Below are 13,764 nucleotides of genomic sequence, written 5' to 3' on the forward strand. Positions count from 1 at the left end.
CATTTTGGCAAACATTTTTCAAAACATGGGTTAGAGGTTTTGGAATGGGCTGATTTTTGGTGAGGATGATCTCTACAGTGAGGAGATCATCATCACCAAAAATCAGCCCTTCCAAAACTTCTAACCCCATCAAAAATGATTTACAAAAAAATGGACGGTTTTTCAACTTGTAAACATGGTGCTAGAAGTTTGGGAATGGGCTGATTTTTGGTGAGGATGATCTCCTCACCGTAAAGATCATCCTCACCAAAAATCAGCCCATTCCAAAACCTCTAACCCATGTTTTGAAAAATGTTTTGCCAAAATGCTTGTTGCTGAACGGGTATATATATATGGGGGCGGTTCAAGGGACGTCTTCAAAACCAGATAAAAAGCCCATGTATGAGGGACGTTAGATTTTGCCGATACAACGGCTGAGATGCACTCAAACGTCTCTTCCAATTCAGAAACGAAGTTTTAAGATTTTATAAAAAACTCCCTATTTTCTTTTTCTTTTTATTTTCAACTCACTCTCCATTTCAAATGAATTTCTCTCACAGAAATTCATCTGGTGTCAGTGAAATGGTGACGCAGGTGTTGAAAAAACAGAAGTAAAAGGGGATGATAAGAACCAAATAGCTGTTATTGGTGAGGGGATTAATTCAACAAAGCTTACAATGTTGATTAGTAAGAAAGTTGGGCGCACAAAGCTGGTTAGTGTGACACCTATTGGGGGAAAAAAAGAGGAGGAGAAGAAGAGTGAAGCAGCAGCACCCATGATTTGGTCCACACCTGTGTACCATTACGAAGTTCAGCCTATTGCCCCTTCTGGGTACTACTATCAAGAAGTTCTGCATAACGACAGTTGCACTATCATGTGAAGTCTTTAATAATTGGTCAAATCGAAACTAATATGGGTATCAAGGGATCGATTCAAGGTTTCTAGTGATTCTATTTATTTGGTAGTTTTTTTTAGTTGAGTCTTTGACCCTACGCATGTTGAATCAATCCCCTGATTCTATTGTAAGCTCTGTTGAATCAATCCCCTCACTAGTAACAGTTATTTGGTTCTTATCATCCCCTTTTACTTCTGCTTTTTCAACACCTGCATCACCATTTCACTGACTCCAGATGAATTTCTGTGAGAGAAATTCGTTTGAAATGGAGAGTGAGTTGAAAATAAAAAGAAAAAGAAAAGAGGGAGTTTTTTATAAAATCTTAAAACTTCGTTTCTAAATTGAAAGAGACGTTTGAGTGCATCTCAGCCGTTGTTTTCGGCAAAATCTAACGTCCCTCGTACATGGGCTTCTTATCTGGTTTTGAAGACATCCCTTGAACCGCCCCCTATATATATATGTACTGTACCCGAACTTGTCCACATCCTGGAGTCATTTGAGTATGCCCCCTGGTGAGTCATATTCTCACTACTCTATAGTAAATAATGATTTTCTAACTAGAAAGTCTTCACTCAGTCAATACTCGGTTGAAGTGGCTGGTGAGTCATAAAAGATGTGCAACTGTGTATCCCAAGGAAAAAGATCTATGATTCCATGTCCATGCCACGTCAACCGAGTGAAGAGTTTCTAGTTAGAATATCAGCACTCATATATAAAATAAATCCTGATAATCAGACTTACACATATAGCATACTCAATTGACACTCCTGACATGATAGGTTTGAGAATTATAGATCTGTTCTTCTTGGGATACAAAATTGCACCTTTTTATAGGGAACCATAGTTTTGTATCCCAAGGAGAGCAATTCTACGATTCTCGAGCCTATCATGTTAGAGATGTCAATTGAGTATGGCATGTGGGTAAGTCAAATTATCACAATTCTATTATTTATACTTCATTCAACGGTAATTGGTACGAGTGAACCCCACCTAAGAGTATCAATGGATCGTACCAGTTCAATACCTATAGGAACCAAAACCAAAACTGTTAACTTTTCTTTGCTCCGGCTTAGGTTGATATACATAGGTTGTTTGTAAATGATTTGTGTAATTTTTATGCTGCAAATCATTTGCATAAATTTCATACAAATTTAGATGATCAATGCAAATCATTTGTATTGTATGTAGGAACACTTATTAAACCGATTTTAGAAGATTTGTTGAATTTGCAAAAGTATACCGTAATGCCTTAGGCCTTGTTTGGTACACCACGACTCTACTTGGTACACTACAAAACATTTGCATTGTGATGAATGGTTTTTTTTATATTGGTTTATCTTTGCAATAAAAAAAATTCATTGGGCATTTGCAAATGATTTGCAGCATACCAAGCACAGCCTACATTGCAAATGATTTGCACTACAAATATTTTACAATGAGAATTTTACTATTACTTGGTAGTCATCGGAAAATCTATTGTGAAATAATTGTGTTTTGGTTGATATTTGCAATGATTTTTTTATTTTTTTATTTTTTTTAGTGATTTCTTTTAAAAATAAAATGTGGAAACAATTTTAATTTACTTGAACTCATCAAAAAAAATTATTTAAGTTACAAAAATACCCTCAATACTAGTTGAAAATACACATGAATTTAGGGAAAAAAAAATCCTTATCAAAGGTATAGTAACTTACATATTGAAATTACAAAAAACACACATAGTCAAAAAAGAATCTATTCAAATTACAAAAATGCCTTTAGTGCTTGTTACAATGATATGCCCATGAATTTTCAAAAATACTCTCATGATAAGGGATATTTTGTAATCACATTGATTAAGGGTATCTTTGTAATTTTATATGCAAGTAAATTTTTGTTTGATGAGATGTATTATTGTGAATTCAAATGTTAGAAAGTATTAGAGAAGTACATTTGTAATTTGAAATTTTCTTTGATTAGTGTTATTTAATAGTTAAAATATCCAATTCAATGTATCAAGGGAAATTCTTATTCTTAGAATAACAAGAACCTGTTGTAACTTTTCATTTGTTTTTTTCTTTAATATGGACTAACCACAAATGCAAATTGCTTCAATGACCCTACTTGTGTAGCCTTAAACATGCTCAAATACCAGATTATAGAAACTGGCCCAACGAAAAAAGACTCATCACCTCACAATACAACACCTCGCCAAAGGCATTGGTACATGCCACATATGTGATGAGGAGACTTGTAAATTACATAACATGCCACATATTGATTATTATATTAATTAGAATTTTTTAACATTATAATTGTAATTATATAATATGTATACTTGAATTATAGATATGCACAAGCAAACCAAGCTTGTGAACCAAAGTGAACCAAGAAACGAATTATCTGTACCTACTCCTATGAAGGGGGTTCATTCTAGAGTGACGAACCATGAATCATGAACCACGACCACCCGAATTTGAACCGAGCAAACTCACAAACCAGGTAACATAAGTTTTGACAATAATCACCCAAATATTTTTATACATCTTGGATTTAGTGAAACCTTGTTCAAGCTACCATGTTACCACAAGGGGCAGATTTCTCTCTCTCTCTCTCTCTCTCTCTCTCTCTCTCTCATTTCTTCTTCGAGGTTTCAATTAGGATTTTAATCTTTGATCATACCTTCATTTTTAACCCTAATACCTCCAATTGAGTCAAAGTCATTCACGTGAGAAAGTTATGTTTGATAAGTACCTACCAAATCTATTTTATGTTGTTTAATAAATACCTACAAAATCAATTTTACAATATTTGATTGAACTTTTTGTTAGGTAGATACCTATCAAATTTGTTAAAACAAATTCGATTTGAATCTACCGCACAAAATATGTCAAAAATCTTCAAATCTTTGATCCAAAACGACAATGTTTTAGAGCTTTTAATAGTAATTTTTTCATCTTCCGTGATAATTAAATGCAAAAAAATAAAAGAACTTTGAAAGAAATAAGATAACATGATGGAAAAAAAAATCTAAAAATTAATCTTCCATCAATTCAACTTCTCATAAAACTCAAAAGGGATGAATATGGAGAAAGAGGAGGGGGGGGGAAGGGGGTTATTTGTTCAGTAGGTCGTATTGGGTCAATAAGTAAATATGATAGAGTAAAAAGGTAATTTACCTTTTTTTTTTAATTACAAAAATCACTTAAAAGTGGGTTCAATGAGACATTTTAGTGTGTGCAAATAGAGCCACCCAATGCTTGTCAAGCAAGTTTGACGACTCCATCTCAAGTTAGCACCCATCAACTGGATTATCATGTGCGGCTTTGCATTATCAAGAGGGGTCATCAAACTCACGCAGAACCAATAATTAGCCGAGAAAATTTGCCCATTAAAAAGCCAAAAGAATTAAAAATAGCTTAGCAATGGCAGTTAACAAGGAAAGACATGAAGATTACATGTTTCATTATAGAAAATTAGAAATGACATTTCATTTCGGAGACGATTCAGTTTGAATCTCTAGTTTCCCCCACCCTCCACTTTAGATAAGTTCAATTCCAAAACTAACTACATGATGAAATAGATTACAAGATAGAAAGGCATGCCGATTACTTGAAGTTCAAGCAATGATTAAGCCCCATCTGGCTGCATAAAGGGGTTGGCAATCTCATCGGTACCATCAGTTGGGGATACAAGCATCACTGCAGTCCCCCTGCAAACCTGAAATACAGTATAATTTTAATCAACAACGTGAACCATTCCTCTATGGGTTTGTTTTACCTTTCTCATCAAACCTTTTGCCAATATATCGTAAAAAAGAATACTAGCAAACTAGGGCCAAATCTCACACAAAACCTGGATGCCATGTCAAGCATAGGGAATGGGTAACCAATATATACTGGAATCCCAGTGTTACCTTTTCCCCTCAAACATTAAGAGAGTTGCTATTGGCACCCCAACTTTTATTAATTACACCCCAATTAAAAATAAATGATGATTGAGAATTAAGTAAAAGTTGGGCTGCCATAATGCCATTAAAAGCTCTCATTTTTATTTATTTTTAATTTGTTTGATTACTATTTTTAGGTTTTCGATTTTGAGTATAATCCTAGTTGTAAACAACTACTGAATTTATTTAAATGAGTATTATAATGATTTGTAATGTTGGGATAATAACTTGAGCCAAAACTTCGGAACATTTGAATAATGTGGTTTAATCGTGTAAGAAATTGAAGTGTAATAAGTAAAAGTTGGGGTGCCAATAGCAATAGCTCTCAAAATTAAGCATAGGAATACAGGCTATTCTGGTTCATAGTTCCTTGGCGTAGAAGTGGCATCAGGTGATGCCAGATTCCCACACATCTGGGAACCAAACCAGTTTTAGTAGCAACTCTTACTGAGGTAATTTTAATTAGCAACACTTCAACGATTCTACTGAATATGGTCACAGTCAAAGCCACAAAACCTTAACAAAATTCGGGTCATCGAGATCTTTCCATAGGTGAAATATTTAATATAAAAAAATCTATGCAAATAAAAAATATGAAAGAGAATACGTACTATTAGGCCAAGACGTCTGGTTTGATCCGTAGTCTTTAGAGGATCATCTGGATCTGCAGCATAAAGACAATAGGATTAAATGACCAGTCAATTACTCGTGCACTATCAGAACCAGCCACTGTCACCATGATGTGAGTTACATAATCAAGGCCACATCGGGGAGATGCAAGAGGGTTTAAATTAATGTTCTGAAAACTGGACCAGACCAGCCAGTTGAACTGATGAATCAGCTCAAATAAATGGTCCGGTAAACATCAACTTGGAATTTTGAATCATATCCCTACCTTATGTTCCATTTCAATTGAAAAATATTTTTTATCACTCCTTTGACATTATATAATAGGTATTTAGAACAAGACTGTGATCACACCCAAAAGGCAGAAGAAAGAATAAACCTAGGTACAAGTTTTCGATTGCTCTTAGTGTATGATGAAATGAATACCTCTTAGAAACTCTATAGCTTCGTCTAGTACCAGGTTCAATAATTGATCATATCCTTTCAAAGTCCCTGTGACTAAAAGAGGAAAAAAAATACATTCAGTCAGCAGTTAGGTACCTCAGTGGATCAAGAATTACAACTTTTCATATATAGCCAACTAAAAAACTTATCAAATATTGAAGGTGTGTGAAATAAAAACTAGCTAAACTGATAAATTAAACAAAAGAAAAGGGCTTCTAAATAAGTAGTTGAAGTTGTTCATGGAATGTAAAAGGTTATTTTTGAAGATTTTGTTTTTCGATGGGATGGGTATCGTTTATTGGTAGGTTCTTTCACTTTCATCACCTACTTTAGGTGAGTATACTCTCTGTATATGAGACGACACTGCTCTTGTATCTAATTTTTTTCTATTTCCTTAGTTCATCTCCTCGACCTGGAAAGTGGATGTACCATTTTTTTTCAAAAAAAATTTCTTTAAAAGGAGGAGCATTGTCTGACTCCTTTCTTGTCTGAATGCACTGATGGCAATAGTTAGGTGACGGGCCAATATGTTTTTGCTCAATTCTTTATGTTTCCTTTCCATAACTCCATGAAGGCTTAGCATCCACTATGAGGGACCAGTAAAGATAACAAACTTATTGCCTCTCAAACCTTGTAAATTTCCTCTCAATTACACATCTATAAAACTTATTACTGACTAAAAAATGGCTTATTCATTTGCTCCGCTAAGTTGCCTTCCAAACACACGGTTGTTTGTTTGTGTTCCTCGTGCATGCGGTAGTGAGCTTACTAGCAGGCCAAGGCCACAAGTGCCACAAGGCTAACATCGAAAATACTATGCTTTTGAAACCAGACTCCTTTTTTTTTTTTTTGGAAATTGTTTCACCTTTTTTTTTCTTCCGATGGAAGTGGAAACAGATATGGGCAACTCACCAAGATGGCTTGATTCAGTCCTACAGAATTCAGGTACCATAATCGAAGAGAAATCTTGCTTTGTTGTACATAAAGGAGATAGAGATTAATATTGAGGTGCGGTGGGACCTAGATGACAATCCAAATATAAAAGACACCGCAGAATTGCATTAAAAAAAGGTAGCTCTCTCTCTCTCTCTCTCCCACCCAAAAAACAAACCGGGTGTAGGACAGCCAGGGCTTTGATTTAGTAAGATTTAAATTGGATTTGGGATTTTTAAGAAGTTTGATGAAGAGTTTCATGATGCAAGCTTTTTAGAGGTTTACAAGCTCAAAATAACAGATCTGAAATTAGGCCTCAAAGTGACCTTTCAGAGATTTAAAGTAGAAAACAACACACGATTTCTTTAATTCATTGATTTCTGAAGCATAAGGTAGCCATATTAAGTCACACAGGCCTAGGAAATCATATTTACATAGTCGCACCAGGATCTCAATCGAATTTACCTTATTTTATCACCTAGTGGGGCTCCTACTACATTTTCAAGAATGCAATCATTCATAATTTTATCTTTTTAGTCTTTCCATTCATTCCTCTCAGCATCGTTATGCTAAATCATGTAGGTTCTTGCTTGTCCAACAATCAACTCCTTAAATCACAGTTGCCCCAACTACTGACTTAAAAATTTTCCATTGATCAAGAATGCATTGGTCACATAATGCTCCAAAAACAAACCTCTACTTTAACCATCCAACTCAAATTCTATGGAATATCTTCTTTAATCTATTTTTTATGAAAGATATAAGTGTAATATTATAAAGAAGGATGGTAGAGATGACCATCAGAATTACAAAAATAATAGAAACTACAGTGATTCACAAATAAATCTAAATTAACACCACAAATTACATCCCATTAGAATAGGAAGTCTTCAAAGAAGACACTTAAAATCCTCAAAACAACTTGCACCAAATGAAGATAAAGCACAAAATACTAATGATTCTCTCCAGGATAAATTGTTCCTTCCTTCAAATACTTGGTTGTTTCTTTCTTTTTTTACCAAAGACCCCAACAAACGGCAAAAAGTAGAAAGTGCCATAGAATCCTTGCTCTATATCGAAAATCCCAAGTTTGCCAATTCTAAAAAAATTACGAAATTGATAGTGGAAAGCATCCCAAACAATAAATAATGATACGCAATGAGGCCAAAAAGTAAAAGCAATATCACCGTGAAATATTGCACTCCACATGCTCTACCTTGGTTCTATTTTTCCAAATCCCTAGGACAATATGAAAGTTGAGAGTATGCTAACCGAGCTCCTTAACAAGCAGACTCAGGTGGAGGCCCAGCAAGATATGGTTTCAAAGCCTACATTACGTGCGCTATAGCAAACAAAGGAGCAAACAGAAGCCCTAACTCTACTGAATCTCTAGTGTAGTACCAACAGGGCATACTTTCATTGAATCGATAGTTTCTTACCGTAAACCAAAGCAATTTCGAAGTTCCAGTTTTGCATTGACTCCTTCTCCAGTCTCATTAACTAACACTTACACTATGTTATCTATAAATAGCATACACCAACAGACATTTTCTTGAATATGCACAGTTGCCTCATTTATGACTAGAGCAAACTATTAGTTGTAAATGGGAATTCTAGTTTCTTCTTACACTAATCACATCCATCACATAAATGTCTTTAATTATGTCAATATATCCACTTGGAAATTCTTTATTTCGCAATAACCACCAAACTATCTATGTGTACATTGTCATACGCTTTCATCAAGTCAATAACAACTAAGTAGTGATCTTTCTTCTTTTTACACTTCATCGTAATTTGTCTAAGTAGAAAGATTGCCTGGATGGTTGACTTCCTTTATTTAAAATCAATTGGTTGTCTGACATATTTATTTTTAGCCTTAACCATTGTTCCATCACAATTTACCAAAATTTCATTGCCTAAACCTTAAATTTAATACCTCATCAATTATGATGACAAAATCCTTAGCGAAGGATAAGAAAGGGCTACATGGGACCTCAGTGGGCCTTGAGGAGTACTAAAGACAATAAACATCAACACCCCAATGTGGCCAACAACTTTATCACAATGCCTTCTAACCTTTAGTCGCTAGATGGCCCAAAGGACTTTTCCAGAAATTCCAAACACGCCTTCATCATATTTTCCAAAATGCACATAAACCTCAAAATTAGCCTAAACAACTAACATATGCACTTTTTTCCTCCCAAATTATTTCCCAAATAATGCACAACTCCATTAACACTTGTAGGAATTATTTCCCAAAATAACATACTTCTCCATCAAACCCAAATATTATACTGTAAAAATACTTTTTTAACACTCAAAGCTAACATTTATGTCATTGACCAATTTATATGTACCTAATTCCCGGCTACTGATTTTTTTTCTTCCTTTTTGATAGGTGTAAGTGTGAAAGTGGGGTTTTGATCCCAGTTTTGTGGTACCTATTGAATCCCCTCCCTTATCCTAATCAAATCATTTGGCATTAAAAAATAAAGAAAATTCTACCTAGCTCTCTCACTTGAAAGGAAGAGGAAAGAACCTAAAAAGAAGAGGAGGAGAGAGATACCCTTAATCTAAAATGAAGAATTCAAGGATACACAGACATAATTCAAGTTACCTTCTTTGATCTCTTTATTTATCCTCTTAAATTCTGTTTTCATCAAATCTAAACCCTTCTCTTCGAATTCTAGCTCCCCTTGATGCTTGGCATTTAAACACAGATGTACAATTAAAATGATCAACTTCTAGTTACACATGTGTATTAAATGTAATAAATATTTTTGTTATTCCACATTGTGGGATTTAAAGACTCCCAACATTCTTCTCCCTCTTTATCTTCCCATGATAAGCAATGGTTTCTTGTGTACAACAATTTTTTCTATTTACATAACTTTTTAAAATAGAAGCCAAACTAACCTAAAGAAAATGAACAAATTCTTTAAAAATAATGAGTTAATTCTTAGTTGGTGTAAAGTGTAAACAATAGATCTGAGGTTTCCTTTATCAATAATCATCTTTTAAAAAAAATGCTACAAGTACAAGATATGTGCAAAATGGGAAAACAAAGTTATTAAAATGAAAAAGCAAGGACACAAAAATAATGGAATTGAGTTCCAAGTTGCAACTGCTTAAATGTAGTCAGTAACAAATAATCTAGGAGACACTAACCTTGCCTTCCACCAGTAAGCTTGACTTGGACACCCTTGTCAACAAACTTAGCCAAATCTAAAATTGTTTCTTTCCGACCTGACTGAGACAACATGAGAAAGCATAGTGTGAGCAATAATACGACATTGGAAAGAAATTTAACAAATGAAAAGACCATTTAAAAAAGAATAAACCCAAAAAAAGAAAAAATCTTGAGAGCAATGTTTTTAAGTGGATACAGGCGGCAAGGCTCTTCAATGACATAAAGCATGAAACATAAGATTCATGAGCGTACCCTTTTTAAATGAGAAAGAAAAAATAATAACAAAGTCACGTAGTATTTTAAAATGAGCGGTTCAAAAGGACAGTGTTCTTACTGGTTGTTGAGCTGCAGTAGGAGTTTCTAATAAGGTCCCATAATAGTAGTAAATTTTGACATATTTCCAAGAAATATACTGAAATACTTACTACATTTACACAAGACCTGACATTTAGGCCAATGCCTTGGTAAAGATCTGAAATTTTATATTAGGGATGGTATAAAATCTAAATCACATTTCTAAAGGTCAAACTCAATAAATTAAGAATTAAGAGTTAAAGTGGAATTATAGACAAGGGCTCTAGTATTTTTAACAGACGAGTCTTCTAACTTCACCTCCCAAAAATACTTAAAAATGGAAACCCGAGTGACTGAAAATCGGCTACGCATACTTCCGGAAAAATTCCAAATACCCTAATATAGAGAAATCTTCAAAATGGTCACAAAAAGAGAGAGAGTTACCATTTTATTTTGGCCTATCTGAGTCCCTTTGGATCGTTGAGACAAGAAACCTATAAGAGAATCAATCAAAGAAAGAACTAATACAGTTAAAGCTTCATGGGATCAACACCAACAACGACTGTAACCATGATCACTCCATGAAAAATCAAATAAATATAGACATCTCAAAAAGACAAAAACTCAAAAGGAAACAAAAAAAAAAAATCTTGAATTATCATCTCTCTTCACTATTTTTCTGAGAACACATGAAACCTAAACTTTGTAGATGAACAAAGCTCTCTAATTGTTTCAACAAAATCAAAAAAATCAAAAAAATCAAAATCAAAACAAGATCTGAAACATGTATTGGAAATTTCTTTCAAGCTTACTTACTCCCCAATTTCTTTAATGGCGACGAGGAAAGAAGAATAGCACCGACGTATGCCCTAGCTTCGCTTCTCTTCTCCGCTTCGCACACCACAACTACTTCTAAAATGGTAAGAGAGACTAGAGAGGGAAAAGGAAGCAACTTATTAAATTCCACGAGAAACACGTCCGGACCATTGATAGCTGGTTTTAAGAGGGGTTTCTAATTATACCCATCCTTTACAAGGTCAAATGGTGAAATGACCAAATTAACCCTAACAAAAACTCCCCGCCGCACCCTACTAAGGGTACGTTTGATAAGGTTGCCAACCCACGCAAGTTAAGGAATTTTCTGCAATCCGAACACCCAAGGGGGAGAGTTACTATTGTTAAAATTGTGTCCCACTTCAACCCTTTGTTTCCCTTCATGTGCATCAATGTTGTCTGGAAATATGGTTTTTAAATTCGGTATTGCGTCTCATCTTGTTAAGCTTCGGTTCCGACTCGTCTCGGACGAGTTTTTCGATACGTTTGAAACGTCTCGTGAGATAACTCAAAAAATTGAACATGAAACGTAAAATTCGGTCAAAAAGTGACTTTGTGAGTTGGTCTCGTTTAGCTCTGATATCGAATTAACTCGGGCGATACGTCTCGGTCTCGGACGAATTTAAAAATCATGTCTGAAAATTAAAATAAGTAAAGAGACATTTTTTGTTTGAGTAAGACTAGCTTTACTAAATTAATACGATTTCATCTTACTAAGGGTTGTTGAGCTCATCTTGTGGCATCTAAACCATGATCCCATGCCACAAGGATGTAGAAGATAAAATTTTATAAACTTTGAAAAAAAAACTTGTTTTTCACCATGAATATTAATTTTAAGTTTGAGAGTTTGATGAACGTCCATTTTGAAAACCTTTGATCAAACACAAACAATTTTTTTTTTTTTTAATTTGGTTGTTTGCTCTAAGTTTCTCCATGACATCTAAAGGACTGTGGTTCTGGATTGTCAATTTGGTAATCCATTTGAACTTAAAGGCCCTTAGCAAGAGTTGAAATCTTACTAAGTTAGTAAGTAAAGAATTTTCCTTTTCTTTTTGCCTATTTGAGAACTAAACACCAATGTTAATGTTACTGTTAACTTTCTATCTCAACTTTCACACTTTCTGTCGCATCTATCTTAACTATCACACTTTTTATCGCAACTTTCACAAGTTGAACTTTAGAAAGTTGAATAGGCGGGAGTTCAACTCTCATGCCTAACTTTCATTTTCCAAACACACCCTAAAATAAGTTAGGGTCTCTTTGTCTCCAACTTATGTTTTAGAATTTTGTGTTTAGGAGAAGCGGAAGCTCAAGATTTGCTCTTTACAGAAGCCAGCTTCAACTCTAAAAGCTAGTTTCTAGAGGAAGCAGAAGCTCAAAGTCTAAAAAGTCATATCCAACAGAAGTTTGTTTGTTACAGAAACACATAAGCCAGAAATTAATGTTTGTTTGACAACTTTTTATTGTTGGATTCTGATAAAATGATTAGAATACCCTTAATGTTGATAATGCACCCAGAATGCACAAAAAATTAGCAAAATAATAAATATATAATTACATATACATACATACATATATATATATATATATATATATATTTATAATTCTATCGAAATTTTGACAGCATCTCCTCTTAAAAATGAACATATGAAATTTTTCTGATAAAAAAAATACCTACATAATATACAATCCAACATCCACATAAATATGAAGGGTATTTTGGTATAAAATAGTGATGATGAATTCCTTTTGATTTTAGTAGTAAAAATGAAGGGTATTGTGGTAATCCCCTTTTGTTTTTTAAGGTTAAATTTGATTAAAATTTTAAGGTATTTTGGTAAAGATGAAGGGTATTTTAGTAATTGATAAAGATGAAGGGTATTTTGGTAAAGATGAAGGATATTTTGGTAATCTCCTTTTATTTTTTAAGGTTAAGTTTGGTTGAAAATTTGATTAAAAATGAACAGTATTTTAGAAGTTGAAAGGTATTTTAGTAATCTCATTTTATTTTTTTAGGTTAAGTTTGGTTGGAAATTTGATTAAAGATGAAGGGTATTTTGGTAACTACCCTTGAGCCATTTTACGTTTTTAACTTCTCACAAAAGCAATTTGAAAGTCCCTCTTGGATGACTTCTTTTAGGAGCTACTTTTGGGCTTAAATTGAAATCCGTAAGAGTCAAAAAAAGTCCAAACGAACAGGATCTCACAGTTTTAAAGCAAAAAAAAAAAAAAAAAATTGGCTCCTGAAACTCAAATGAATAGGACCTCACAATTTGAGAATTTGCATCCAAGAGAATCTTGTTTATTACAAAAGTCAACGAAAAAGTAATAGAAAAAGGACGAAATGATTATGTTGTTTAATGGATGAGTTATAAAGAATGAGATGTGAGATCATCATTTCACCCCCATACATTTTTCGATGGCTTCTTACAGTGGTTCTCGCAAGAAAGCAACCCAACAAAGCACCTCAAAAACACAGTTTTTGACTTCCTACAAATTGTTGAAGTAGAAGTCACTACCAACAAACATGTTTTTCCGACTTTTTCAGTGCAAAGTCCAAAAAGCTATAACAAACATACTCTTAACTTTTTATTTGGTAGTAAGTTATCTTAATTATGACTCCAAGTGATCCTACC

At 33.9% G+C, this 13,764-nt stretch overlaps 1 protein-coding gene across 2 annotated transcripts; it reads right to left on the minus strand.

Moving 5' to 3' along the window:
* Window positions 1–4,259: 4,259 nt before the first annotated feature.
* On the minus strand, window positions 4,260–11,415 carry LOC147396855 (sm-like protein LSM7). 2 transcript variants are annotated; one of them, XM_086452118.1, is made up of 6 exons: window positions 11,107–11,415; window positions 10,739–10,788; window positions 9,979–10,060; window positions 5,857–5,928; window positions 5,415–5,467; window positions 4,260–4,574 (listed from the first exon to the last, which is right to left on the minus strand). In XM_086452118.1, exons 2-6 carry the CDS (start codon window positions 10,739–10,741, stop codon window positions 4,485–4,487), a joined length of 300 nt encoding a protein of 99 aa, XP_086308244.1. In that variant the 5' UTR covers window positions 10,742–10,788; window positions 11,107–11,415; the 3' UTR covers window positions 4,260–4,484. The 2 variants fall into 2 exon arrangements, with proteins under 2 accessions (XP_086308244.1, XP_086308243.1); XM_086452117.1 differs by having other exon boundaries at window positions 11,111–11,397.
* Window positions 11,416–13,764: the final 2,349 nt, after the last annotated feature.

The sequence above is a fragment of the Akebia trifoliata genome, chromosome 8 (genome assembly GCF_017979445.1).
Source record: "Akebia trifoliata isolate Shusen 1 chromosome 8, ASM1797944v1, whole genome shotgun sequence".
Classification (NCBI taxonomy): domain Eukaryota; kingdom Viridiplantae; phylum Streptophyta; class Magnoliopsida; order Ranunculales; family Lardizabalaceae; genus Akebia; species Akebia trifoliata.

Coding starts and splice junctions, on each gene's coding strand:
- LOC147396855 (XM_086452118.1), bottom strand. Junction 5,929..9,978: donor GCTTACTGGTGGAAGGCAAG/GTTAGTGTCTCC, acceptor TTCCTCTTTTAG/TCACAGGGACTTTGAAAGGA. Junction 5,468..5,856: donor AGCTATAGAGTTTCTAAGAG/GTATTCATTTCA, acceptor TTTATGCTGCAG/ATCCAGATGATCCTCTAAAG.